This window comes from Crocuta crocuta, unplaced genomic scaffold, assembly GCF_008692635.1.
Source record: "Crocuta crocuta isolate KB4526 unplaced genomic scaffold, BGI_CrCroc_1.0 scaffold205, whole genome shotgun sequence".
NCBI classification, from domain to species: domain Eukaryota; kingdom Metazoa; phylum Chordata; class Mammalia; order Carnivora; family Hyaenidae; genus Crocuta; species Crocuta crocuta.
The window spans coordinates 644005-670561 of record NW_027530644.1 but is presented as its reverse complement, the minus strand read 5'-3'; the positions used below and the strand labels follow the sequence as shown (position 1 = coordinate 670561).

The 26557-nt window shown below is 37.5% G+C and overlaps 1 protein-coding gene and 1 long non-coding RNA gene across 5 annotated transcripts in view; one reads left to right on the top strand and one right to left on the bottom strand.

The window, feature by feature from the left end:
• The window catches only part of HMGCLL1 (3-hydroxy-3-methylglutaryl-CoA lyase like 1), a 183149-nt gene extending 158535 nt beyond the window's left edge, over positions 1–24614 (top strand). The window contains exons 8-9 of one of the 2 annotated variants that reach the window (XM_077769096.1): positions 19070–19195; positions 23287–24614. In XM_077769096.1, coding sequence (XP_077625222.1) covers positions 19070–19195; positions 23287–23388 — 228 coding nt within the window. In that variant the 3' untranslated portion in view covers positions 23389–24614. The remainder of the gene's footprint in view (positions 1–19069; positions 19196–23286) is intronic. The other variant, XM_077769097.1, reaches the window with a different exon arrangement.
• Positions 1–26557, bottom strand: part of LOC144235539 (uncharacterized) — a 162947-nt gene that overhangs the window by 110963 nt on the left and 25427 nt on the right. The window lies entirely within an intron of this gene.

The following is a 26557-nucleotide window of genomic DNA, read 5'->3' as shown; positions in this document are numbered from 1 at the left end:
CCTGAGATCATGACCTGAGCTGAAATCAAGAGTTGGACATTTAACCAGCTGAGCTATCCAGGCTCCCCATAGTCATTTATATTCTTATTAAATTTTGCTACTATTTAATTTCTCTAAATTATAAATAGAATGATTTCATTATTCATGTATTTAGGGTAGTTTTGCAGCTGCCAGAGTGGCAGTGACTGTCTTCAGTACTTCTGCAGTTTAAGTTCAAAGAGTCCAATCAAGTGCACGTACACTTAAAATATAAAATATTGCTTAGTAGAGCATTGGTCTAATTTAATGGTTTTTGGAAGTTCTGTAAAAGTGATGGTTACCTTATCTTATTCAAAGGATGGTTTTAAGGGAAATGCCAAAATACATTAGTTTTCATGAAGTGAATTTACTAGTCAAAGTAACATGAAGGAAGAAATTAGTTATATTTCTTACCATATGCCAAGTATTCTACTCAACAAGGTATTTCAAATTTAGCAAATCTTTGCCTATTTGGTTTTAGTCCCTCCAGCTGTCCCATTGATTATGAGGCATTGAAACACTAGCTAAACCTTTTCAAAAGCAGTACTGTTTGTTAGACACAGTATTATTTGGAGAATAACAGTATGATTTGCCTTTCTTGTTTCATTTCTTCTGCAACATTTAAAATACTGTACATGTGTCACTCACAGTTGGAGATTTTGGAAAGCCAAGGAATGTGTTCCACATGTTTCTTTTTTTTGACTCTCCAAAAAACAATTTACTCTCAAAATAAAAAAAAAATCTTTACTACCTTAAAAAATGTCTAGATGAATAAAAAATACAATGGGTCATTATTCTTTAGGATGTTTATACTGCTTGCCAACAAAGCACCACAGAGTAATTTTACAAATTAGATTTTTGTGTTTCTTTTTCTTTTTCTCCATATTCAGGGCACAGAGTTAAATGATTTTTGTTCCAAGTTCTGTAGCAGCACCCTAAGGGCAAAAGTCTTAATAAAACACATTAAGTTGTTTCTCATGAGCAGATATTACATCTTATATTTTATGTCTCATAGAGATTTCCTACTTAATGTTACTTGGTCAGATACATGTTTAAATGCTGCTAGTGTTTTAGTAATAAATAGGAAATGTTGATATTAAAACTTACCTTCATACTAAATTTCAGACATTTCTTGGTTAAAAAACACTGATACGCAAAAAATGTGCAGATACATGGGCTATACAGCTCACTAGTTACCAATGGAGTATTTTTCGTCCCTTGGATAAAAGTGACTAGTGAATTCAATATATTTCTTTTAGAAAATGTTCTGTCCATGGATCAGATCAATATGTTCAGTTTTGAATGTGTGTCTTTTTTTTTTAGTTTTTCTAGCAAAAGATTATAATGTTTTCTTCAGATTACTCAGATTCCTTAAGGAATCTGTGACTTATAAAACATTTGGAACTTTGACTTAGAAGAAGAATTTTTATATATATTGAGAAACATGATGAGTTATAGTACAATAAATACCTTATTCTGTTAATGTTAATATGCATTTTAACTGTTACATATTTTATCAGTAGAGTAATATATCAGAAGCACAAAATATGCTCACCCAATCACTAACAGATATAGACTGCCTGCCTACCATGTACAAACCTCTGCTATAACTGTCTGATATTTGGGAGGTATAATATTAGCATCTTGATTACCATTTTATTAAAAATTTATAGGGAGCTGTTAAGCATCTCTCATTTTCTTTATAATTAGGAAAGTAACCGTGAACTCTATCCTTCCTCTTTTTTAAAGAATACGTTTACATACCTTAAAAGTAGGACTTCAAGAGGGAACTATTTCAACTACCCACTTGGAAAGTGAGACCCAAAGAAGTAAAGTAACTTCCAATATAAATATGTGGTTGGTGAAAGAGACAAAAACTTGGGTAAAATTAAACCTCAGTGTTTTCTATGACTCTCAATTGTCACTCATCTCTGGTTAAGTGAAAATGAGTTAGTTATTTGTGTACATAAGTGGTTCAGTTTTGAGTTAAATACCAACCTGACATCGATATTTTGGGTTTTACATATATTGCAATAAATAACTAGCACATTTTCCATAGATAACTATATAATGTTGTACTTTATTTTGTATAAAGTTTTAGGTTTCTCTTATGCTTAGTGAGATATGATGACTGTAGGAGTTCCACTTTTGTAAAATTTCAAATACAGCTCTACTTTAGAGGAGCATACATGCGTTTGTTAGATGGCTTATAAACTTTGATATTCTTCTGGACATGTGAGATGATGTGAGTAATTGATACAAGATTAGGCACTGGCCTGAAATACTGAGGAAGAACAGACATGATTCTATTAAGAAATGCAATAGTACTTATGGATGTCTTGTATATATTAGCTGTAAAGAAGATTCTGAGAGTTCTAAATTAAATAGTAATTATGATCTATGGCTGAAATACACACACACACACACACACACTGATAGCTATATATGGATATGTATATCTCCTATATTTACATATAAGCTATCTTAAACATATTCAATAATGGAGCATTTAACTGAAATTTAAAAAGTATGTGTACTTACGTATCACGATCCTATCTTTAAGAACCCACTCCATTAAGCATCTAGACTTACAATATTGCATCTAACCTTTATTTTTGTCCCCTTTAGTGAGTTGTACATAGAAACCACTTAATAAATGTTTTCATAGTAAATGAATAATATTTTGGATATTGCTATAAAATTGTGCTACATAGTGGGAATAATCGGGCTAATGTTAAATGTCAATAAACAGGAAACTGTTATTAACAAGTTCAGTCATTGGTGTTGCTTTTAGTTCTTTTTAAAGGACTACTCCAAAGTGCCATACTCTATAAAATCATCCTACTCTTCAAGGCCAGATTCAGATGTCATTTCCTCCATGCAACCTGCTCTAATTAACACGGCCTGAAATAATTTCCTTCCCCCTTGAACTCTTATAATATTTTCCTAACTGGATGAATTAGTAGTTCTCACAGTCTTCCTTCTATGTATCCACATATACACCATATCTTTTCTACTAGGTTTTAAGGTTTTTTTTCTATCAAGAACTGTATCTTAAATATGCTAATATGCCAAGCTTTTGTAAGAGTATAATTGGTAAGTATTGGTTGATTGACAGTGCTGAATATGTTCACAAGAGCTATCATTTCATAGTAGTTTTGACTGAAGAGGTCTCCTTGTGAAATCAGAGAACTATTTCAACTAATAGATATTTATGAAATTCATATTGTATCATCCAAGTAAGAAACTAAATCTCCTGTAGTCAATTACAGGAGACTTTTGTTCAAGCAAACATGTTTTATTTGACAGGAAAGCACAAACGTGACTTCAGTTAATTTGTTAATAGCTTCATGAGCTTTGGCCTGTAACATCCTTGCTAGTCTACTGTAGTTTACTAATCCAAAACATCGTGGCCTATCACATGGCAAAATTTTTTGTGATATGGAAAAAAGTAAAATGCCCCAAGTCGTTTTCCATTCTATTCTTACCATTGAAAAAATGCTGAGACTCCCTTCTGCTACACTAATGATATGGACCTTATTAAAATATACTTTTCCACAGATCTGGCCCTGCTATGCGTCTGGTGTTATCATCTAACACTGTCTCTCTGGTTCCTACTACTGGGTTACTGTGGTCTGCTCACTGCTGTCAACACACTGAGCATCATCCCTTTTCAAGCCTTTTGTTCTGACCTTGTTCATTTTGCCTTAAAGACAATTATTTCATATAAGTTCTTAAGATCATTTTCCTACTTCATCCAGGTCTCAGCTCAAATACTCTTGTCTCAAGCAATGTTTCTTGAAAGAAGAATGGTGTACTTTGGCATCTCTCCCCTGTAAATTGTTTCCTGCGTTCTTATCTTGTTGTTTAGCTATGTTAAGTGTTTTCTCCTCCATCAGAAAGGTGGCTTGATAAAAATATACATTTTGTAAATGATGTACATGTTATTTTTCACAACTCTATAGCTGATACCCAGAACAATGTAGGAAGTCAACAAATGTTTGTTCGATGATAGGATGAACACTTGCCACTACTGAGCGTTAAGTGATCTTGCAAGTTTTCTAAAAACAAAGACATAAAGAGTTACACACATCTTGTTATGGTATTGACACTTAAGTGGAATATAGTGAATGGCTTCTACAAAAGCAGTTTAGTGAAGAGTTCTTGTTTGGTCTGTGTAAATTACACCTTCCTTCTTCTAAGAAACCATTTCTCTAACAGTCTGACCATGTACTTCTTGTGAGGGCAGAGAAATTACAGCACCTTCCCAATCCTCACACACACCACCCCTCCCAAGTATAGGATTGGGTACACTCATGGCACTCCTGCAAGAAATCCTTGTACTCTAGTGCATTCACTTCAATAACTGGTTCAGAAATGGATGTATGATTCTAGGGGACTCAATAAATATCCCTTTCCCAATAGTTTCCTGGCTGGAGCTCATGAAAAAGCGCTCACTTTACTTACATAAAATTCTGTGACCTTTGGCATAATAGACATGAACAAAATAAAGCCAACACAGGAAAGAAATGATTGGGGGGGGGGGAGATAAAGGAAGGGAGAGAGGGAAAGAGATGACGAGAAAGAAACAGAAAATTTCCAGTCTTTCCTAAGATTAGCTCCAAACTCTCCCAGTCCACTCAAGTGAACCAGCATATTTCCCCTACTTTTTTTTCTCTTAAGTAATTCAGCCTAGTCATCCTGATTAATACAGGATAAAATTGGTAAAATTAGTGAATGATATCTTCAGCAGAAGGTTTTAAGATATATGTGGGGAAAACTTTTCCATTACAAGGCTAATTTTTTAGTGTTTTATAAGGACAGTCAGTAAATGCAAGAAAATAACCTTAACATGGGATTCAGGGAAGCTATCTCTTCGGGAGTCTGAGCTGATAAGATCATAGTATATGTCTTTCTGATAAACTAAATTGACGTAAGGCTAGCATTCAAATACTTAGAAGGGGGGGGCTGATAATTCTTAAAAGGTCTTCAGTATTTTCTCAACCTGCCTTTGACAAGAGCTAGATGGAAGCAAATTCAGATTGAACTCCATGAAAAGGATGCTTGGGTCTCTCAGGCTCCAGCCGGAAAGCAGGAGCCATGTAAGCAACTGAATCCAGGAAATTGTGTACAGGTGAAAGGAGAACCATAAAACTAAACATTAGACAGCAAAGCAACCCAAAGATGAGCAAGGTCTGGTTTAGGGTAGGGTATCCCCGTGCCGAGGGTGCACTCACTCTCAGGTGATAACTGTATTTTGTCCACCCTGACAGTGCCTCCTTGTATCTTACACCCTGGTGCTCTCACTTTTAAGGAGGCACTCCTGAGATTAGTAACAGCAGGAAACTACCCTGCAACATCAGTGAGGCCCCTGCACTGGACAAAGACATTATTACAGGAGTACCCCATCCAGAGTCACCGGCAGGGAGTTGGAACCATGATGGGCCTGTCCATGGTCAACATTTAGAGTCATTGAGGAAACAGGCTATGCTAGAAATGCCACCTGAAACAGAGAGAGAAATATTCTTGCTTACTCCTCCATCAGAGCCTTCTGTGGGCTGAACCAGGTGGAATATAGCTGACATGGGAGGTGGGGGAATGCAGGCTGCACAGTTCAGTCCTGTGTTAAGAAACCAAAAAGGGTGAGGAGCCTGGGTGGCTCAGTTGGTTGAGCCCCCAACTCCTGATTTCAGTTCAGGTTATGATCTCACAGTTCATGACATCAAGCTCCACATGAGGCTCTGTGCTGAAAGTGTGGAGTCTGCTTGGGATTCTCTCTTTCTCTGTCCTTCCCCTGCTTGTGTGCATGTTCATTCATTCTCTCTTTCTCTCTCTTTCTCTCTCTCTCTAAATCAATCAATAAATAAACAAGCTTTAAAAAAGGAGGGGGGAAACAAAAAGGGGCAGACACGCCAGACATCTAAGAGCAAGCAGCACTTGACTATCACTGAGCTACACACTTTGGAAATTAGAGACGCAGATGAGAGTTTTCTTGTTCTGTTGTAAAAGCTGAAGAGTCTAACTTTATTCTTGCCCAAACAGGATATTTGGCCATATCAATCTGTTTTTTCCATGGTTAATATTGTATTTTCCTACTTATCTCATAGGTGATTTTTCTTTGAATGTTATCTAGCCAAGTGAGGGAATAGTACTTGGACTCATACCTAAATTCCTATCTGCTTCTCTATTTTAACTCTTGACTAAGGGTGGCATTGAATCTTAGGTGCTCAGAAGTATTAACATTAAGACAAATCCTAAAATATGTTACAAGTCTTATGGAATCTTTTGTAATTGTAGTGGTATTTGGCAGTCTTGCTGCATATACCAACTAGGTATGGGTTTGATGCCCTTTAGGAGAATCTTCAAGTTATTTTTCTTAAACGGTTTTATAAGTCTTTTTCTTGGCTATTAACACTGGACACACAGTTGTATGCCATCTAGAAGATTATTGTATGTGACCATCCCAAGAAACCACTGTGTCTTTGCTTAGAATTTGCCTGTCATGTTCAGATGGCAAGGAATGGACCTACCACAGGAATGTGTTACCTCAAATCACTATAGCAGAAGCACCTAATATTTTAATGCAGTCTACATTTATAACTTTATGACAAAATTAGATGGTACTGAGCAAGCTAAGTTAAACATGCATTTATAGAAAGCCTTAGGATTGGATAAATCCTAGAGGACATCAAAGCCAAGAGTTTCATTCACTGGAGAAGGGATTCTTTCCACAATCTTTAGACTGTCCTTTAATAGTTTCGGTGGCAGGGAGATAATTATTTTAAGAATTAACCATTTAAGTTTAGGCAGCATTAAATGGCTATAGTTATCTCTCATAACCAAGCAAAATCTACCTCTGCCCATTTTCCTCTGGAGTCATACAGAATATGTCTACTTTTTTGACCACATAATGATCTGAACTATCTAACTACAACTATTATCTACCTCTGAGTCTTATTCAGGATACTCATAATAGCCTCACAACCAATGATCATACCATATTTTCCAGATAGGTTTGGTTTGCTCCAAACCTGCTTCACTTGCTATATATTTAAGTGTAATTATACTTACTTTTGTTTTCCTACCTTCTTTGAGTGACTGGCTTCAACTGGAGGAAAATCCATTTTGATTTCAGGTATATTCAGCTTTTTCTCTTTTCAAGTTATACTCACTGCTTAGAAAAATCAACACCATTTTTTATGACCATAAATATCTTGTGAGATATTCTGATCATTGGTGTCTCTGGGGTAAGCAAGTTTTTTTGGTAAGTCATTTAGAAATCGGAATGATCTTGCACTATTTGAAATGAACAATAAGGATGTGAGTGGTAATCATATAGTGATATAATATTGTGAAATGTTTTAAACTTTCTATGTAAATAATGACAATGTTCAGTTTAATGAACCCTCGAGTTTAAATGCTCCAAATATCATCTAATAAATGGCTGAATTCAAATCAGCTGAGTCATTTCCATTTAAAACTCAGTGCCTCAAATTTCCCTGCCCTTCTTTGCCTCTTGTTCCTATGAGCTTGCCAACTTGAAGGGAGTTTGAGTATCTATCTACCATTAGGCAGGAGTTACCTAGTTTGATGGCATTCTCGGTCCTCCCTTGTCTTCCCTGATGTACCTCGCCAGCCTATTCAGTGTTGTCCCTTGTGATGATGGTACCCTAATCATGGCATATGGATATTGGCTCATGCTCTGCTCCTTCCTGGGCATGATCCTAGTTCTCTCATGTTTGCCTGTGCTCTCTTAGCTCCGGTGAGGAATATGAAAAACTGTTGTATGCTTTCTGTGCCAGGTTTCAGTGCTCTAATGTTTTTGAGGCTTCCTTGGGTCTGGCTTGCCAGGCTCCCCACTTTGCCTTTGCTGAGCTGGCATCTCAGCCAGCTGGATGAGAGCTTTTGAGTCTTATACACTCTCCAGCATACACCTTTAGAAGCAGGACCAGTCCCATGTATTCTAGGCCTTCCCTTGACCTATCTGAAATTTCTATCACCCATTACCCCAACCACACCCCTGGTACTCAACAGGGAGGAGTCTTCAAGCCAGAAAGCACATTGCCATATCTTTTTTAATTGTTTCACTGCCCAAGAGAGGCCAATTCTTTGGGTTATAAGAATGCTTAACCATTAATTTGAACATTACCAAAGCCATGGATCACCCAGGATGTAAGTGAGCAAGAAGAAATAGGCATACAATCAAAGATGAAGAAAAAGAATTAATGCTAGTTTTGAACAAGCATCTTAAAGGGATGCTTTAAGAAATGACATGTTAAATATCCAGTTTTGTTGTAAATATCTATAATGATTTTCAAGAAAGCAACTTCTGCTTTGTACTAGAGTTGATTTCATATCCCATTCCAGCTAATGGATCATCCTCCTATTAGCTGTTAAGCTAGCAATCAGTGCTTTTGTCAATGACACCTCTTTCTTCCATTATTATTCATTCATTGAGACACTATTTTACCTCATAAATCTCAAATTTATTCCTTGACAAAAGTATTTTTCCCCTTCTGCTTCATTTTAAATACTCATCACCATTGACTTCATGCATTGCCCTAATTCTAACAAGTACTTCTGCTTACATATTTCTCAACCTCTATCCATCTCAATTATTGCTCCCCTGATAACTAAATTTGAGTAAAACAAATGCTGCTGATGCCATGATTATTCATGAACCTTAAGTAGTTCTTTATTTTGTAGAGAATAAAGCTCATACCCCAGAGAAAGGGATTCAGGACCTATCATGATCTGGAATTGCACTCCTTCCACACCTCAACAGCCCCTACAATACAAGTCTCAGTAAAGTATTCTCAGTACGTCCTTGGCCTGTTCATCATATGAGCCTTTTCTCAAGCTGTTCCCTCTCTGCAGAATATCTTTTCCCTCACCATCCCCCACTTGTCAACATCCTTCAGGGCCCAAAGCAGAGCCAAACTATTCATCAAACTTTTCACCCTGCCCCTCCTTCCTTGCTCCCCTACAAAATATAGAAACCGTCTCACTAGTGTTCCTGAATAGCTCTGTTTGTAATTCTCATAATAACTACCACACTATACTTTGTATTACAGTTCTTTGTTTTTGTGAATATCTTCTCTGCCAGGTTATTAACTTAATGATGTGTTAGTTACTACTCTTTGTTTCCAAGCAACAGTAGCCAACTCAAACTACCTTAAGCAAAAAGGACACTTTGTTATGAGGATACAGGGATGTCTCATGGAAACCTCCTAAAGAAGTACACACACAAGAGCAGAGATTTGGAGGCTTTTTCACCTGATCCTGCATCTGAATTTACATCACTTATCAAATATGCAACACTATGCATGGTCATATTAGATGTTCTGTGGCTCAGTTTCTCATATATAAAATGATGATAGTACCTACTTCCTAGGATTATTATGTGGTTGAAAACACTCGGCGTAGCTCTAATTAATTGTTATTTCAAAAACAGGTAGGGAGGAAGTGAAACGACCTCAGAAAGACTGAGAAGCTGTCTGGAGTTCAGGTGACATTTCTCATTCAATGATGCTTCCTTTTCCCTCTTACTACAGACTGAATTTCTCTGCTTTCCATTGCTCATGGAAAAAGTTGCTTGTCCATAGTTCATATGCTGTACATCTGACCTTTTAAGAGGGTGAATTCTATCTTTGTGTCTCTTCTAAATTCTGGGGAAGGAGATTGTGACTGGCTTAACTGACGTGCATTAACTGCACTGAGGATTAATAAAGAGTCACAGAACAAACAAACAGGTCCCATCTTTATGAGAAGACAGTTCCAAGGAGGTTTAGGGAGCAAACAACATAGGTAGTGAAACACTGAACCGTTTCATTTATTGTAGTATCGTCCTTATGTAGTTCTGTGTTTCCAATCGAATTGTATCAAGTTCATTTATTATCATGTGTAGTTATACTTACACCTGGGTCTTGCTATTGCATGTATTATTGTTTTAGATATCTTATTTGTCCAATTCTTTCAAAAATATTTGAGTAGTAACTTATTATGTTCTAAGAGCTATGCCATATACTGAGCCTACAATGAAGTGAGATAGAAGAATGTTCTTGGCCTCATACAGTTAATATATATAACTTGCTGTTTAGACTCCCCACTGCCCCCAAAATTTGGCCCTCCTACTATCCCAAGTCCTCCTTGGTTTATGAGTATTGATAACACTGACACTTAATTCTTGTCAGCATCACTGTGCTTTCATTCTTTTTTGTTTGTTTTAACTTTTTAAAAACTTAATATTTAGTTGCATATTTATACCATTAGATAGTCCTCCCACTGACATCCATTTGGAACTAGAACTTATTTACCTCCGACCAGTGAAATCCCAGAAACATGATTCACCTCTAGAATCCAGGTCCACCTCTAGAACTAAAGACCTCTGTGACTTTGGTAACCCCACGAAGAACTCAGGTGCTTAATTCCCTTCAAATAAATTAATCATTCATAAGGGAAATAGACTAAATTGTCTAGTTGTAAAACTCTTGAATTTGTAGTCTTATGAAAAATAGTTACTTCCATGTGTACGGATACAATTTTTATTGTTTCCAGTGTTATTTCTTGATCTACCTCCTTTTCTACCTCATTATCTATCTACGTCTTTGTGTCCACATCAAAGAGTGTAGTAAGGGGGCGCCTGGGTGGCTCAGTGGGTTAAGCGTCCGACTTCGGCTTAGGTCATCATCTCATGGTTCATGGGTTTGAGCCCAACGTCAGACTCTGTGCTGACAGCTCCTGTAGATCCTGTGTCTCCCTCTCTCTCTGACCCTCCCCTTCTCACGCTGTCTCTCTCTCTTTCAGAAATAAACAAAACATTAAAAAATTTTAATAAAAAAGTGTGGTAAGAGCAGGGTAGGGCTGGGTCTCAGAGTAGCTAGTGTCAGGGAGCCAGAAATGGCATAACTTGATTCTAAAATCTCAGCAGATGAACTCAACCACTGTGTTTCTGAGATTATTGATCATTTATTTTCCTGAAAACTTTGGGGTCCATTTTGCTTTAACACATCTCTGTACCTCTGTCCATCCTCTCCTCCCTCTACTTCAAAGGACGGTTTTCTCCACTAATTTCTAGCTCAACTCCATGTTTCTGCCCTAATCCCAAACTCATCCACACCCCCTAAGTGTTTTTCTCTGTGAATTTTCTATGTATGGGATCATTTTTTTAAAAGTTTATTTATTTATTTTGAGAGAGAGTGCAAGTGGCAGAGGGACAGAGGGAGATGGGAGCAGGAGAGATAATCCCAAGCAGGCTCTGCACTGGCAGTGTGGAGCCCAACACTGGGCTCAAACCCATGAAGTGTGAGATCATGACCTGAGCCTAAGTTAAAGAATGCTCAACCCACTGAACCACTCAGGTGCCCTGGTATCATTCTTTACTTCATTTAGTTTGTCTCTGAATGCTTCCAAGTGATAGGTCTCAGATAGTCCCCATATCTCTCCATTAACATGCCCCCAATTATGCCCTAATTTTCTTCTTTAAGACCACATGTCCTCTGTCTCTTTGTTCTGGACCTATGCTTATTTTTTTATTTTTAATTTTTTTAAATGTTTTATTTCTTTTTGAAGGAGAGAGAGAGAGAGATAGAGGGTGAGTGTGGAAGGAGCAGAGAGAGAAGAGAGAGGGAGACACAGAATTGGAAGCAGGCTCTAGGCTCTGAGCTGTCAGCACAGTGCCCGACATGGGGCTCTAACTGACAATCTGACAATCCGTGAGATCATGACCAGAACTGAAGCCGGACGCCCAACCGACTGAGCCACTCAGGCGCCCCGACCTATGCTTGTTAAAGCCAACATTTGCAGAGTGTTATGTGCCAAGCTCTATAAGCATGTTCCATGGAAGATCCCACGGAGTACTCAACGAGCCAGTGATTTAATACCAATATATTCATTTTACAGTTGGTGGGACAGAGAAACAAAATAACATTATCAACATCACGCAGTTAACAAGTGGCATAACAGATTCAATTATAGGCCTCCTTAAACTGATTTTTTCAGTACTAGGCTGTATGCTCTCCATTTGTTTCGCAAGTAATTGCCAGCTTTCCTCTGTCCTGTCTATGCTTCAACAATCCATTTCAAAATTTGTCAGTTTTCTAAATCCAGTACCTTTTCTCAGCTCTTATTTTCCTTAAGTAGAAAGCCTTCTACTTCTGTGAAGCCTTAATTACAATGGTGTAAGTTTTTAGAGAAACTTTTCCCACTCTTGTTTGTGACATTGGGCCTCCTGAACTCCTTGTCTCTTTCAATAATTCATCTTCCTTCATCTACCTCCAAACAGTGAGTGTTAACTGAATACTGGGATGTGAGTCTCTTATATTCTTTTCAGGTTTCTTCAGAGAACTCAAAGCTGAGTATATCAAAGTGAATTTGTTTTCCTTATTTTAATTGCTCTAAAAGATAACTGCCTAAAGCAAAAAGAGTAGCAACATGTTATGGGTATGGAAATGTATTAGGGGTATATAAAAATAAAGGTAGGGAAACTACAACAGAAAGGGGGGTTGGATAGAATGGAGAACCTACTATTATCAGGTCTTTCATTATCTGTGGCATAGATATTTGAAGGTACTTAGTAAAGATTTATACTGTAAACCATAGGGTAACCACTAAACAATTTAAAAAGGTAGATTATTGATCATTTATTTTCCTGAAAACTTCAGGGTCTATGTTGATTTAACACATCTCTGTACCTCTGTCCATCCTCTTCTCGCTCTACACCACTGTAATTAAGGCTTCACAGAAGTGAAGGCTTTCTACTTAAGGAAAATAAGAGCTGAGAAAAGGTACTGGATTTAGAAAACTGACAAACAAAGGGAAGTTTTCTGTGCTTTCTCTACAGGTTACTGTAGACGCTCAATATAGGAGCACCATCCACTCAAGAACAGGCAAAAGCAGATGATGCCAAGAGGAATCATCTCAAAACGAGAGAGAAAATGAAATCATTCAGAAATGCTCCATTAACAAAAGAATAGATAGAATAGAAAACTGATGGAATAAAACAACCCCTGCAAATGGTAGATTTGAATTTATCTCATCAGTTGTTCTATCAGTTCTAATTGGCTGTCCCGATATTACTGCACACCTCAAAATGAATAGTGACTCAAACATATGGAGGTTTGTTCCTCACTGAGCGTGTTTTTTCAGTGGGCATCTCTTCTCCAGATGGTGATTTTAGGACCCAGGCTCCTCCCATTTTTTGGCTCACCATCCCCTAAAACCTCATTGTCATCTGCATTCGACTGTTGACATAATTTCTTTTTTTTTATTTTTTAATGTTTTATTTATTTCTGAGAGAGAGAGAGACAGAGAGAGAGACAGAGAGAGCATGAGCGTAAGCAGGGGAGGGTCAGAGAGAGAGGGAGATACAGAATCTGAAGCAGGCTCCAGGCTCTGAGCTAGCTGTCAGCACAGAGCCTGATGTGGGGCTTGAACCCACAAACCACATTATCATGACTTGAGTCGAAGTCACGTGCTTAACCGACTGGGCCACCCAGGTGCCCCATGTTGACATAATCTCTTAAAAGACTTATTCTATAAATGGGGTGCATAACTTTGCTTGAACATCACTGGCTAACCTATAGTTTCATAACCACACCTGAATAACAGGTTCATTGGGTAGGGTCGCCTGGCTAAATTTCAGAAAAGGAAACAGATTTATGGTGAAGATCCAGCATTATCTTCCACAGATGAACAAGTACATCAAGGCTTTTTAAAAACTTTATTATTTATAAAGTCCATCTTGGAGTATGAAACAATGCAAATACAAGAAAAAAATCAATTTGGGGGATAGACAACAAAAATCTGCTTTTTTAACTAGGATTTTAGGTGATTCTGATATTCAGATGGTCTCATTCTCAGCAACACTGAGCAAAATAAGATGGAGCCAGTATGGTGATTAGACTAGGACATAATGACACTGAGAAAAGGTTCTTTCCTACAAGAACCAGAATCTCTTTCCACTCAAGTATGTTCTGGGAGGCAACAGCTTCTGCATAATTTGCAATTTAGAAATGGAAAAGCTCAGTCCCCGTCTCAGCATCTCAGGCATCATAAATGTTTTTATTCATTTCTTTTTTTAAAGATTTTACCTGTAAGTGAAATTTGTCCTTGTCCCATTTGTTTCACTTAGCATAATACCATCTAGTCAGACATTGTAAGTGGCATCTTCTGTTCATTTAAGTTTGAGGGGAACTGGCTTAACTATTTTGTGCCAATCTGTGAGAGAGAACAGGTGGTCACTGTAGAAGTGAAGTATAGGAGCACTATCCACTCAAGAACAAAGCAGAGGATGCCAAAAGCAATCGTCTCTAGGATTTGGATTGAAACCCGGAAATGGAAAAAAAAAAAAAAATAGAGCCTGAGAAAGCTGAGTATAATTTTTGGGTGCTGTTCTAGCAGAGGAAGGGGATGACTGTGAAACAACAGGAAACATTACATGTGTGTTACCTACTTACTATAGAGGGTCAAAAACACCAATGAATGAGGCCAAGCGTGGTTAGTATCTTCTTCCTAACTTTCCATTTCTTATCCTTATTTTTCTATACCATTACATAATCATTGAAAATACTTAATGGTTTCCTACTAGTCTGTCTTACCTAATTTGTTAACTATTTCCCTATGATTGGACATTTAACTTATGGCCTTTTTTTCTCCTATTACAAATCATGCTACAAAGAATACATACTCTTGAACATCAATCCATATTAATATTTCTGGCTATTTTCTTGGGCAAGCTTCATAGGAAAAAAAATCCTTTGGACAAAAATCATTTCCTTTCTCAAATCTCTTATTACTATATCATGAGTAACTTAAATCCAAAAATGAGTAACTCACACCATCAGAAATAATCTTATTTTAAATTAAAGTTAACAGAACAGATTTTTTTAAAGAAGAAGTTGATCTCAGAGGGTAAAGAAATTAGATGTCATTTCAAAACTTAAGAAACATACAGAATTTTGGTATGTAAAGATTTTAGTATCCTCAATACCTACGTTTTAGATTCCATTAGATATTTTGAAATCATGAAAATATAGGACATTGTAAATTTTGCAAAATTATTTGACTCCACTTAAGGTATTTCTGTTTTGTTTGGGAAATAAGTTCTTAAAGCACCAAGAAAAAGTCAAGATGTACTTTTTGTTAGCATATCAGCATGGTTTGGGCATCTAAGCACTACACAAGAGTCCTACTCCATAGAGCTCACCTAAGATTGTGGCACCTAGTGATGTGCTCACGGTAGATCTACAGTCAATTTACCATTTTCCAGAAAACATGGTCATTATTACTTCATTCATTTTTCTCAGCCCTTAAGTCCAACCACATAACTGCAGAGCTCAAATAGACAGAGCACATGTAACTGAACTCAACAAGTTTATCATTTCCTGGTCACTGGATTAATAGCTTTAACCATGAGCATGGAGAAATGTGGAAGCCAACCACGCCTGAACCCTTTGAGTTCCAGGTTTTATTTCAGGGAGAATTAGTTCTCTTAGCTCTAAAAAACATGGTTTCTAGTTTGATAACTTTTCAGAGACAAAATATATAGTAATTTTAATTTCTAATGATAAACCCCAGGAGCTACAAGATTTTGTGTGTATTCCAAGTCCCTGGCACATAGAATTTCCTTCATAAATTTGTTCCATTCAAAGGAAGACTAACAAAAAAATATACTGAATATATTGAACCACAGTGTGTAAGTTTTCTCTTTTGAAGAGAAAATATTTATTTATATAATGTAAAGTGATTTATTTACATATTTGTCATTTGGGGGGGCTGGGACACAGTGGGGTTGCAAATGATTGACTTTAACTTGGTGGATTTTGAAGTTACATTGCCACCTTGTGGCTACTCACCTGAAGATGTACTTGTCTCCAAAACAAAACCCAAATGCTTTGTTTTGAGATCGATCTTGCCAGAATCCCTCGATGGTGCAAGAAAACCTCTTGTGCTTATGTGTGTGAATGCACACACACGTGCGCACCCCCCGGGAACGCACATGTACGTGCACACACACCCACACCTCAGGGAACTGGAAAGTAGTGGTTTCTGTTTGGAGACCTGGGAAAGGGATTTCTAAGAATAATCTTTTAATGCAGATAATCTCTTTATGATAAAATCATCTAAGAGCCTATTACTTTCAAATACATGATACTAATATAGTAAAAGTAGTGACATTTACTATAGTATCAAGATTTTAATAATTAAGCATAAAAATGTCCTTCTCTTCACCATCAAGAATCAATGAAGTATAAATATTTTTCTTCCTACTCTGTCAAGCATTTGTTTACATGATAGTATGTATCATTTCTAATGGAATAGGGAAGTAGATGTAAAGAAAAGTTACATAGTAAAGACAAATTTTTATAGTTGACTAAGACTAGAAGTTTCCAAAGCAACTTGTTTAAAAAGAAAATCATAACTTAGTATATGGGTAACATTATCCATTAAGATTTATTTCTAGGGAACAGAACTGCACATTTAATAGAGAACAGAATGTAGGAGATGCTGCATAAAAAGTGCTTTTAAAGTAGTAGTGCAATTTTTTATTTTGGAGAGAATTTAAAAGGCAGTAATATCTTAATGTTCTCTTTAACAGGTAATGTATACTTTAACAATCTCTTCCACTTTGCTTTAAAGTCACATATTGTGTAGGATTGATGCAATTAATTTGGGAATAGAGCTTACTGATATAAAATCCTTGTCTACAGCCATTCTGACACTAGGAAAGAGGGAAAGACCATTTTCTAGGTAACCTTTCACTCAGATCACGTCTGTATTCAAAGATTTTGTATGCATATTAACCCCTGCAGTCTCCCATGCTAGGAAAATCACTTAGTTGTAAAATAATGATTTTAGTCAAGGAAATGAACCTTGGATTCATTTATGTTCAGTCTCATTTCTGCTACAGGCTAAGGCTTACAGAGCCCCCGGACCTTTTTTTCTTTATATATAATTAGCGTTCATTGTGGAGAAACTACAAAACAAAGACAAACAGAATTAAATGACCTGTAATTATACCACCTAGTGATGACCACTCTTATACATTTTGGTTTATCATCCAAAAAATTTTTTTTAAAACCTGTAGGTCTTGGTAGGTATCCTCTTAACTTTCAAGGAGATATCTAGACAAGTGATTCACAAAGCACAGTCCCCTTGGTATGACAAAGGGATGCAGGAGGTAGAAACCAAATCTCAAACAACCTGAGCCACAAATTATAGAAAGTAATATTGGATTATAAACCAAACTGAAAAAAATACCATGAGTCCCTACTGATTAAAAAACAACAACAACAACAACATTTGAATAAATAGAGGAGAATATAAAAGTCTCCCAAATGGGCGATTTCCAAATAATTTCTGTAGATACTCTTTACCTCTTAACCACAAGCTGTACGTAATGACTTCCCTCCAAAGAGTATAATCTGGAAAAGTGGGGAATGGGGGCTTCCTAGTGCAGAACGCTGACAAACACTACCTCAGCCAGGTGATCAAGGTGCATATCAGTCATAAATCATGTTAATAACATGTACCTTTGATTGTATTGAGAATGGCATTACACTTCTGTTGTCTTACTTGAAATATTTCAGAATTTTAGTCTAACCCCATTAGGAAAACATCAGACAAACCCAAACGGAAAGACAGAAAAGACCATTAAGTTAAAAACTAAGGAAATCTGAATAATGCATGGACTTTAATAACATACCAATATTTGTTCATCAGCTATGACAGGTTTACCATAGTGATGTAAGATAATGTAGTAATACAGGAAATTAGGTTCATAATATATGGGAATGCTCTGTTCTTCACAAGTTTTCTGAATATCTAAAACAATAGAAAGCTTATCAAAAAAGATTTTTTTAAAAAAATGAAGTGTGATCCCCAGAGTAGCACCAAGAGCAGAATCTGGGATCTTGTGAAAAATTCAGATTCTTGAGTCAGCCAGCCACCTGAGAGTTCTGATTTCAGGTGCTTCTCATTTTAGCTGAGATCATGTGACTTTTTCTTTAATGCCCAGGAGATGAAGAATTAGATTAGGCCTCTTGGTAGCATCTGATTATCCAATTGTCACCTTGTTTTACAGGAGCATGATATGCCTCCATACCTTCTCAGTCTTCTCCAATCCCCTGATCTCCAAGGCCCCTTTCAGACCCCACAGTGATCGTGTTTTCCAGAATATCGCTAGCACACACACGTCTACCTCTGATATCCCTACCTATAAGACCTGTACCAATTTGTACTTTAAATCTCATTGTGAATTCTCTGGAGACAGAGGTGACCTTGGGCAAATTCTATGATCCTGCTGTACTGGAGTTTCTTCATCTGTGATTTGAGGATGATAGAAGAATATCTGCCTCATGAGTTTGTTTTTGTTTTGTGAGGATTGGCAGTTAATACTCATAAGATGTTAGGAATAACATCCAGGAATTAATGAGGACCCAATAACTGTGAGATGGTGCTAGTATTGGTGGTGGATGTCTTGCCTTACAAGTATCTTTTCACTTCTCCCAAAGCAGCAAGTTTGGGTATACAAAATAATGGCTCAATAAAGATTGAGTGAATTGAATGGGTGAACTGAACCCGTAAAAATACTACTTCAAATACAGTGACCCTGCCACTGTGACTGGTCTTCTAAGGCACATGACTTTGAGCTGTGATGTTGGAAATATTTCGTGTTTACATAATACCATTAGAATAGAGCTAGAGAATCGGTTGGAGAATCCCTAAACCTGGGAGTGAATTCATCTTACCTGAAGCTTCACCCTCTACAGTTGTGCTGGTATCAACAAATACACCATTTTAATTTTGATCTAAGATTATTCTACTTCCTGAGATCCTTAGGTTTCTGTTAGCCTAGCAGATAAATAGAAAAGAATAGATAGAAAAGAAATCAGCACCCCAGGGAGTGTGCTAGCAGCAGGTGAGTAAGTGACTATGTTTGCCTAATGGGCTTAGATTTTGCTTATTTGCTCTTTGGAACAGGTTAAATAGAAATTCAACAATTTGTGTGCCATAAATAGACAAGCCCTGAGTGTTTTGGTTTGTTTTCCAGATGGGGATTAATGTGGTGGACTCTGCAGTATCCGGATTAGGTGGTTGTCCTTATGCAAAAGGTGCCTCTGGGAATGTAGCCACTGAGGATTTGATATATATGCTTAATGGCTTGGGGCTCAACACAGTAAGTCATTTGACATATTTTAATATTCATGTATGCCTTGCAGATACAAATGGGAATGTGTCTCAGACTTGGGAAGCAATTTTGAGGTCAAAGTTTTACTACACGTTTGCTATCTGCTAAAATGCACAGTGGGACAGCACAATAAAAACCCTATAGGGGGCTTTATAAAGTAACTTATTGCTATGGCCCCATCACCAATAATGCTACCATTTCACATTTTTATCATGCTCCATGACCTCCAAAATACTTTTTCATGTATCGTCTGATTTGATTTCACACACTTTGTGAGTTAGAGCCTGTGTCTTTGCCGTTAGGATTGTAATTTTTGCAGTTTTGTTTTGGATGGATGTTTTCCTGGGAGGGAATGGAGATCTTGATTTTCTTGCAGTGACAACTGGAGCTTCTGGCAAAGAGCCCAGGGCACTATTGAAATGGTCAGGGAAAAGGAGAGCTTAATGTTACTTAGTGCATGAGTTACTGTTCAAGAAAAATCTCTCTAAAAAAGTACCTGACAAGTCACATACTCTACAACATCCACCTAAATTAGCACTTAGTTTTGCTACATGCTTGTTTCTTTCTTTTTTTTTTTTTAACGTTCATTTATTTTTGAGAGAGAGAGTGTGAGTGGGGAAGGGGCAGAGAGCTATGGAGACACAAAATCTGAAGCAGACTCTAGGCTCTGAGCTATCAGCACAGAGACTGACACGGGGTTTAAACTCACAAGCAGTGAGACCATGACCTGAGCTGAAGTCAGACGCTTAGCCAATTGAGCCACCCAGTTGGCCCACCACATGCTTGTTCACATTACTTACGAGTCTGTAAGGCGGGTGTGTGTGTGTGTGTGTGTGTGTGTGTGTGTGTGTCTGTCTGTCTGTCTGTCTGTCTGTCGGGGGTACACAAAATATAAAAGGCAAGAAAAAAGTTCACAAATCATTAAAAGTTAAAAATGTTTTCTGAGATGAGAAAGCATCATCTGGATTACAAAATGGAATTGCCCCCCACTCTCTCAACTTTTCTCTGTCCTCACACTGCTTACATGAAAGGTCCTGCAGTATCACTTGCTACCACCACTTAGATGGCCTTACTCCCCATACTCAATTTCACCTGCAGAGTGGGGTGCCACCATCTTCAGAAAATCTTCGGGGCGCCTGAGTGGCTCAGTCGGTTGGGCGACCGACTTCGGCTCAGGTCATGATCTCATGGTTCGTGGGTTCAAGCCCTGCATCGGGCTCTGTGCTGACAGCTAGCTCGGAGCCTGGAGCCTGCTTCAGATTCTGTGTCTCCCTCTTTCTCTTACCCTCCCCTGCTCCTGCTGTCTTTCTCTCTCTCTCAGAAATAAATAAAACATTTATTTTTTTAGTGGAAGAATTAAAAAATCTTCCAGTGGCTCCCTGCTTGACCCTCAGGTTCATAGCACTGGATTCCTCCCCTTAGGGTTTCCATGCCCACCTGTATGCTTCTACCTCTGAACCTACTCTGAGGTTGTATAATGATCTTATTTCTGTGTCTAGCTCCCCCCGAAGCCAGTGAATGATTATTACAGCTGTTTCCTTTACACAGATATGCTCAGTAACATTTACTGGGTGACAGATATCACTTGGGACTAAACATCAAAAGCTATTGCCTGTCTCTCCTGGTTAGGAGAAACTATTATTTCATTTACAAAATTCCTTAATCCTCTCTAGTAGAAATGTATGACCATAAGTTAGAAGACTGAAGTGAACTTAGTTGATGCTTATGCTTATGATGTATTGGGTCATGTTCTAGAAGTTGGGGGCTGAAATGCAAATAAGCCCTGGCTTCATTCCTAAGAATTCACGACTTAAGGAGAGGATTGTTACACTGGGTAGGAGTTGCAATTAAACCAGCTACCCGGCTAATAAGCCAAGATCCTCTGTAGAATCCTGTGTCACTATGGCTCCCATGTCGAATTACCAAGAGCCACTATTCTGACTTGTAAGATATTTTAGTTGGTTGTTCTTTGTTACTCTTGCTATTAGCACATCAGCACAATTCCTTATTTCTTTCCTGGGTATTCATCCTGCACACTGGTGTGCAGCCTTTTGACTTGCCTTGAAATTCATCATGCTGCCGTCAGAGGATTTCATCCAAAATACAAATGTGAATATGCCTGGTTTCTGCTTGAGCACCCATCAGTGGGTTCTCATTTCCTGAAAAGCAAAGCTGTGTTCTGTCACCTCATTAGGGCCTAGTCATAACTTTCCAGGTCATCTCTGCCCATCATTCTACATATATAACATGACATTTTTTTTTCAGATGTTTTGTACTGTTCTTCTGCCTACAGTGCCCCATACATCCTCCTTCTCAAAGACTCACACTCCCCAGGTAACACTCACATCAGAATTTTCCTTTCCTTGACACCCTTTCCTGACACACTCCTCACTACTTTCTTTTTCCTCAGTGAGTTGACTACCCCATCTCTGCTCTCATAATCAGCTGGGCATATCTCTGTCAGTGTCTTTAATTATAATACAGGACCCCTCCCCCCCTCAACAGGGCTCCATATTGCCTGCTTGACTATAAACAATCCAAGGACAGAAACTTTATTCTATATGAGGTTCTTAAAACACCAGAACATATCACAGTACATGAGACTTATCTAAGCATCTGACAAATGACTCAATATTAAATATGCAATGTTATTTCATAATGTTCTCTGTTAAATGATAGAGAAAGGTCAAAATGAAAATTTTGGTTAAAATGTCAGCAAATTCCAGTATATACTTGTTATCAATGGAATTCTTGGGAAGCAAAGAACACTGATGACTAAGGTCTTTCTATTACTTCTTCCTGGGTATAACTCAAAAATGAAAGATACATGTAGCTAATTATTCACAAAACTTAAATAGCACTGGATTTAGGATGTCAACTAAGATGTGCCTAACATATTCCAGCTAAAGCCATTCCCAGGACCCAAACAATTAACTCAGACCAAAGCCAATGTTGGTACACTAGAGCAACTTAATAGCAAAATGATATGAGAATCATTTATAAGTGTCACTTCACAAAGCATTTCTCTTGATCATTCCCCAAAAACAAAGAAGTAAACTACAAAGGAAACATTACTCTAAAAGTTTCTAGAGTGAATTGGTTGTATTAAAATGATGATCTCCTTATGATCATTGTTATGAAAAGGCCCTGTGCCTGTGAATATTTATATTTGTCTCTTTTAAGAAAATGACAGACTTATACATAAATATTAAGAATTAATAGCACGGAAGCCTGAGTCTATTTAATTTTAAGTCCATTTAGTTTCTAGTCCATCTTAAAGGAGGACATAGGAGTTTATGAAATGCTACCTGAGGGCAAACCTCTGGGTAATCCACCTAATGCTCTGTCTCCCTTAGTGACAGCACAAGTGCTGGGTGGAGACCTTGATGGTTACCTCTTGCTATACTAAGCCCAAGAGATAAGGAGCATGCCCTGAACTTGGCCTTCATACCCAACTGCCTATCTGTCATTCATGGATTTATCTAAGCCTTTGTTGATCCTGTTTATGCTTTTAGCCAGTACAACATCACAAACAAGTTCCAGATGTGTACTAAATACTACTTCCTTTTATTTGACCTACAGCTACTTCCTTCAATATCATGCCATAGTGTTTTTGAATATGGTTAAAATAATACATTCACTTTTCCTCCTCCACCTCTTATAGGTTTATCAAGTTTATTTCTTTACACAGTAAAAAGATTTTCTATCCTAAGTCATTATCTATGAACTCCTCCAAACAATTCTAATTTTAATTGCCCTTCACTGTATCTTCAGCATTGTTTACAGTTTTGTTATTGTCCTTCCTAGAGTTTAAGGTACAACCTTCAATTATACTGAGTTCTTCAGGTATGGCTAGCCTATGATTTTACAGAAGGGTCAGGTTCAAGATATGCTTTAATAAAACAGAAAAATCTAAAACACTGACTGCAGGATTCATGAAGACACATGTTGCCTTTAGATCAACAATGAGCAACATTTTGTTTAGTAATTTCAAGTTGTGAAATAACTACTAATAAACCTAAATATGTTTTTTCTTCTTTCTCCCTAACCCACCTGGTATCCCTTCTTTTCCTTATCAGGGTGTCAATCTTTACAAAGTGATGGAAGCTGGTGACTTTATTTGCAAAGCTGTGAATAAAACCACAAACTCTAAAGTAGCACAAGCCTCCTTCAATGCTTGACTTGAATAAATTTGTGACTTAAGTCTGAGAAGATCCATTTCAGCTACAGACACTCATCTGAAAATCATTACTGTCAAGCTGTTCTGAAATGTGAAGTAAATGACAAGAGTGGGGAAAAAAGATGTAATTTTAATGTGTATTCCGGAATAAATTATGAAATCCATGAAAAGCAATATCCAGTCATTGGTAAATTGCAAGCTGAAGCTAAATACTACGATTTGTAGACCTGCTTTTGAACTTGGAGGAAAGTCTACTCTTTTGCTCTAATAGAAATAACTTTTTAATTTAGTAGATGTGAAAATTGACTTCAGGTTTCCCTAAGTATCAAATACTGTGTTAATACTTAATCAAGCTGGCTTAGCACAGTATACATATTGTCAGTAGTTTATGAGCTTCTGCGTAGTGTGCAAAGTGTGTGGCCTCAGTACTATGTGTTATGCCTCTGGATCCCAACTTGCCATTTGCCAAGTCTGTTAAATTATGGACCAAGCGCCAAATCTCCATCTGACCCTACATAATTTTTAGCAATAGAACTTTTATATTTCAAGTATGGCTAACATCTGTTAACTATTTCAGTGACTATCTTGTTCCAAGAGGCTGTGGTCAATGGCAAGATGCCATACCCTGGAAACATTACGACCTCCCATGTTTGTTATATGCATCCAGTTTACCATACTTTCTCTTTCATCAGGTTTAGTAAAAACCGGCATGGTGTTCCTCAACTATTGAAAAATATAAGGTTCAACTTTCATCTCAATGTCTCAGTTGCAATGATAAGAACAGATTGATACATATAGTATAATCCACTTTGGTAATTTTCAAATCACATCCAAATTGCCCGAGGAAATGTCACTATGATCCTAAGAACAGTAAGGCAGTTTTTATTTCATGAAACCAAACAAAACTGTTTTCACTGATTCCAGGTACTTTGATTAAATCAGATAATTTATGGTTATTTTTAATGTTGAAATGGCTGAAATTTTATCTTTTGCAACAGAAAGAATTGCCAGAAATGCAAAAGTTAATATGTCAAAGTGGAGAGGAGGAACAGAAAGATTGTGTTAAGAAAAAACATTTCTGTAACCTATGCAAATCATATGGGGACAGAATTATGAACTGTAGGTCTGAATCATCAGTTCTATTATTTATGTAGACTTCTCCGGTAATACTTGGTTGATTTTATCTTTGAATAAATTTGAATATAACTTGAAATATGAAAGTGAGTACTGTGGACTTTCTATAAATATTCATGACAGCTATTGAAATAAAAAGAAATTTAAAAAAATACAAGAAGTACTGATTACAAATCACAAGGGCAATATATTGGTAACTGACAAAATCGAACCAAATTCCCATAGAAGAGGCTAACTCCTCAGGTTGAGATGGGTATTAGAGCAGAAGCCTGTTATCTTGAGTACTAACTCTTTGCATTTGGGTTAGTGTTGGCAGGGGGGCAATGCAGGGTGCAAACAAGATCACAGAACTTTATGGATCTGCCTTCTAGATCTCCCTTTGCCTGTCTAGTCACAGAGAACACAGCCATGTGCACTGGGGCAGTAGTGGCCCGCCTGCCTTAGTGTGCATAGCAGGCTATGTACCCCATCTTCTAAAGACTGAGGTTTCTTCTCTTGTGGAGCTATGGAATTCTTAGATATGAGATATCTGGACACCGATCTTTTGGTACAAACTGCTTATAGAAAGAGCCAGGATCAAAACTTTGCTGTTTTGAAGTACAAACCATGGAGTCTTCAGGAAGCAGAGCAAGTAATCAGAAACCCCAGGTGCAGCTTGGCGCACACTTAAGCAGCACAAATATCAATCTGCAGATTCAGTTCTGAGAATACCTCAATGTTTCCTATTCACACTCACCACAAGAAGGTCCATGTTTTACTTATTTGTTATCCTTTCCCCACCCAAACTGTATAAACCTTTCTGCTGAATTAGAGTTTTATTTCTGATTTGGGGTGAAAAAAGTCACTCAAGCATATAAAGGTACCTGAAGTCCACTGGCAGAATCCCACCAAAGCCAAATTTCAACTAACCAGGAAACCCTGGCATCATTGTAGGACCCACCCAAACAACCTGCACAGAAATCCATTTCAGTGTCAGCCATGGGGAAAGTCTTTAGAGTGGCAAAGCAATTATGACCTTTATTGAAGTACTTATCGAAATAATCTTATAGTATCTACCCTTAAGGAAAATATCCTGTGTTCTACAAAATGTAACATATTTTATCACATGTATATGTTGATGACCTATTACAGATGAAAACTAAGATGAAGTCCTCTGAAAGCTACACATTTTCTAAGTTCCAGATTGATAAAATTCACAAAGCAAATAAATGGTAAACGGACTATGACGTTCTGAGAAAATTTAGCTTGCCTTTTTGTTATTTATTCTGATTAACATTTATTTCCTTTTTAGCTGGACTTATGTGGCTAATTCATTTGTATACATGTGCATCTTATGTCTCCAAAATGATCCACACCAGGTATGAGAGTGACAGGCTGTACAGCATTGAATAAGTTAGCCACAAATATCATCCCTGTCAGAATTGTCAAGGAGAGATAAAACTAAGGCCTGGGCACCAGCCAGAAATCTGAATTGAAGTAACAGGCCAGTGAAGAATTGCTGTGAATACCAATAATCATTTACAAATGCCTTTTGTAGGTTAGAAGTTCTGTACCATGTGGGGTAGATTGAGAAGTTAAAATAGTTTTGGAGACAAAGAAAAAGGGAGGAAGAGATTGGGCAAGAGAGGGAGGAAGGAGGAGAAGTTCAGGAATGGAGGGAGGGAAGTAAGGTGGAAGATGAAGGAGAGGGGTTTGAGAAACTATGGTCTGTCTTGAACAACTATAATAGAAAGTACATTCTGCTATGGTGGAGTCCATCAGTGAGGCTGCTATAAACTGTACATAATAAAAATCCTTAACTTGATAGGCTTAAGCAACAGAAATTCTCTCCAATATTTTAGGAAAATTTCTCTTTCACCATCACTTAGTTCAGTAGCTCAATTATGTTATAAGCAAAAATCTCTCCCCGTTTTCCTCTTTTCTTATCTCAAGATTTTGGTTCACGTTCCGGCTACTGCTCCCCAGGGTCACAAGAAGGTCAGTACCCTTTCTAGCCTCACATCCTGCACAGTGCTCAGCCACTGGGGAGGGGTTTG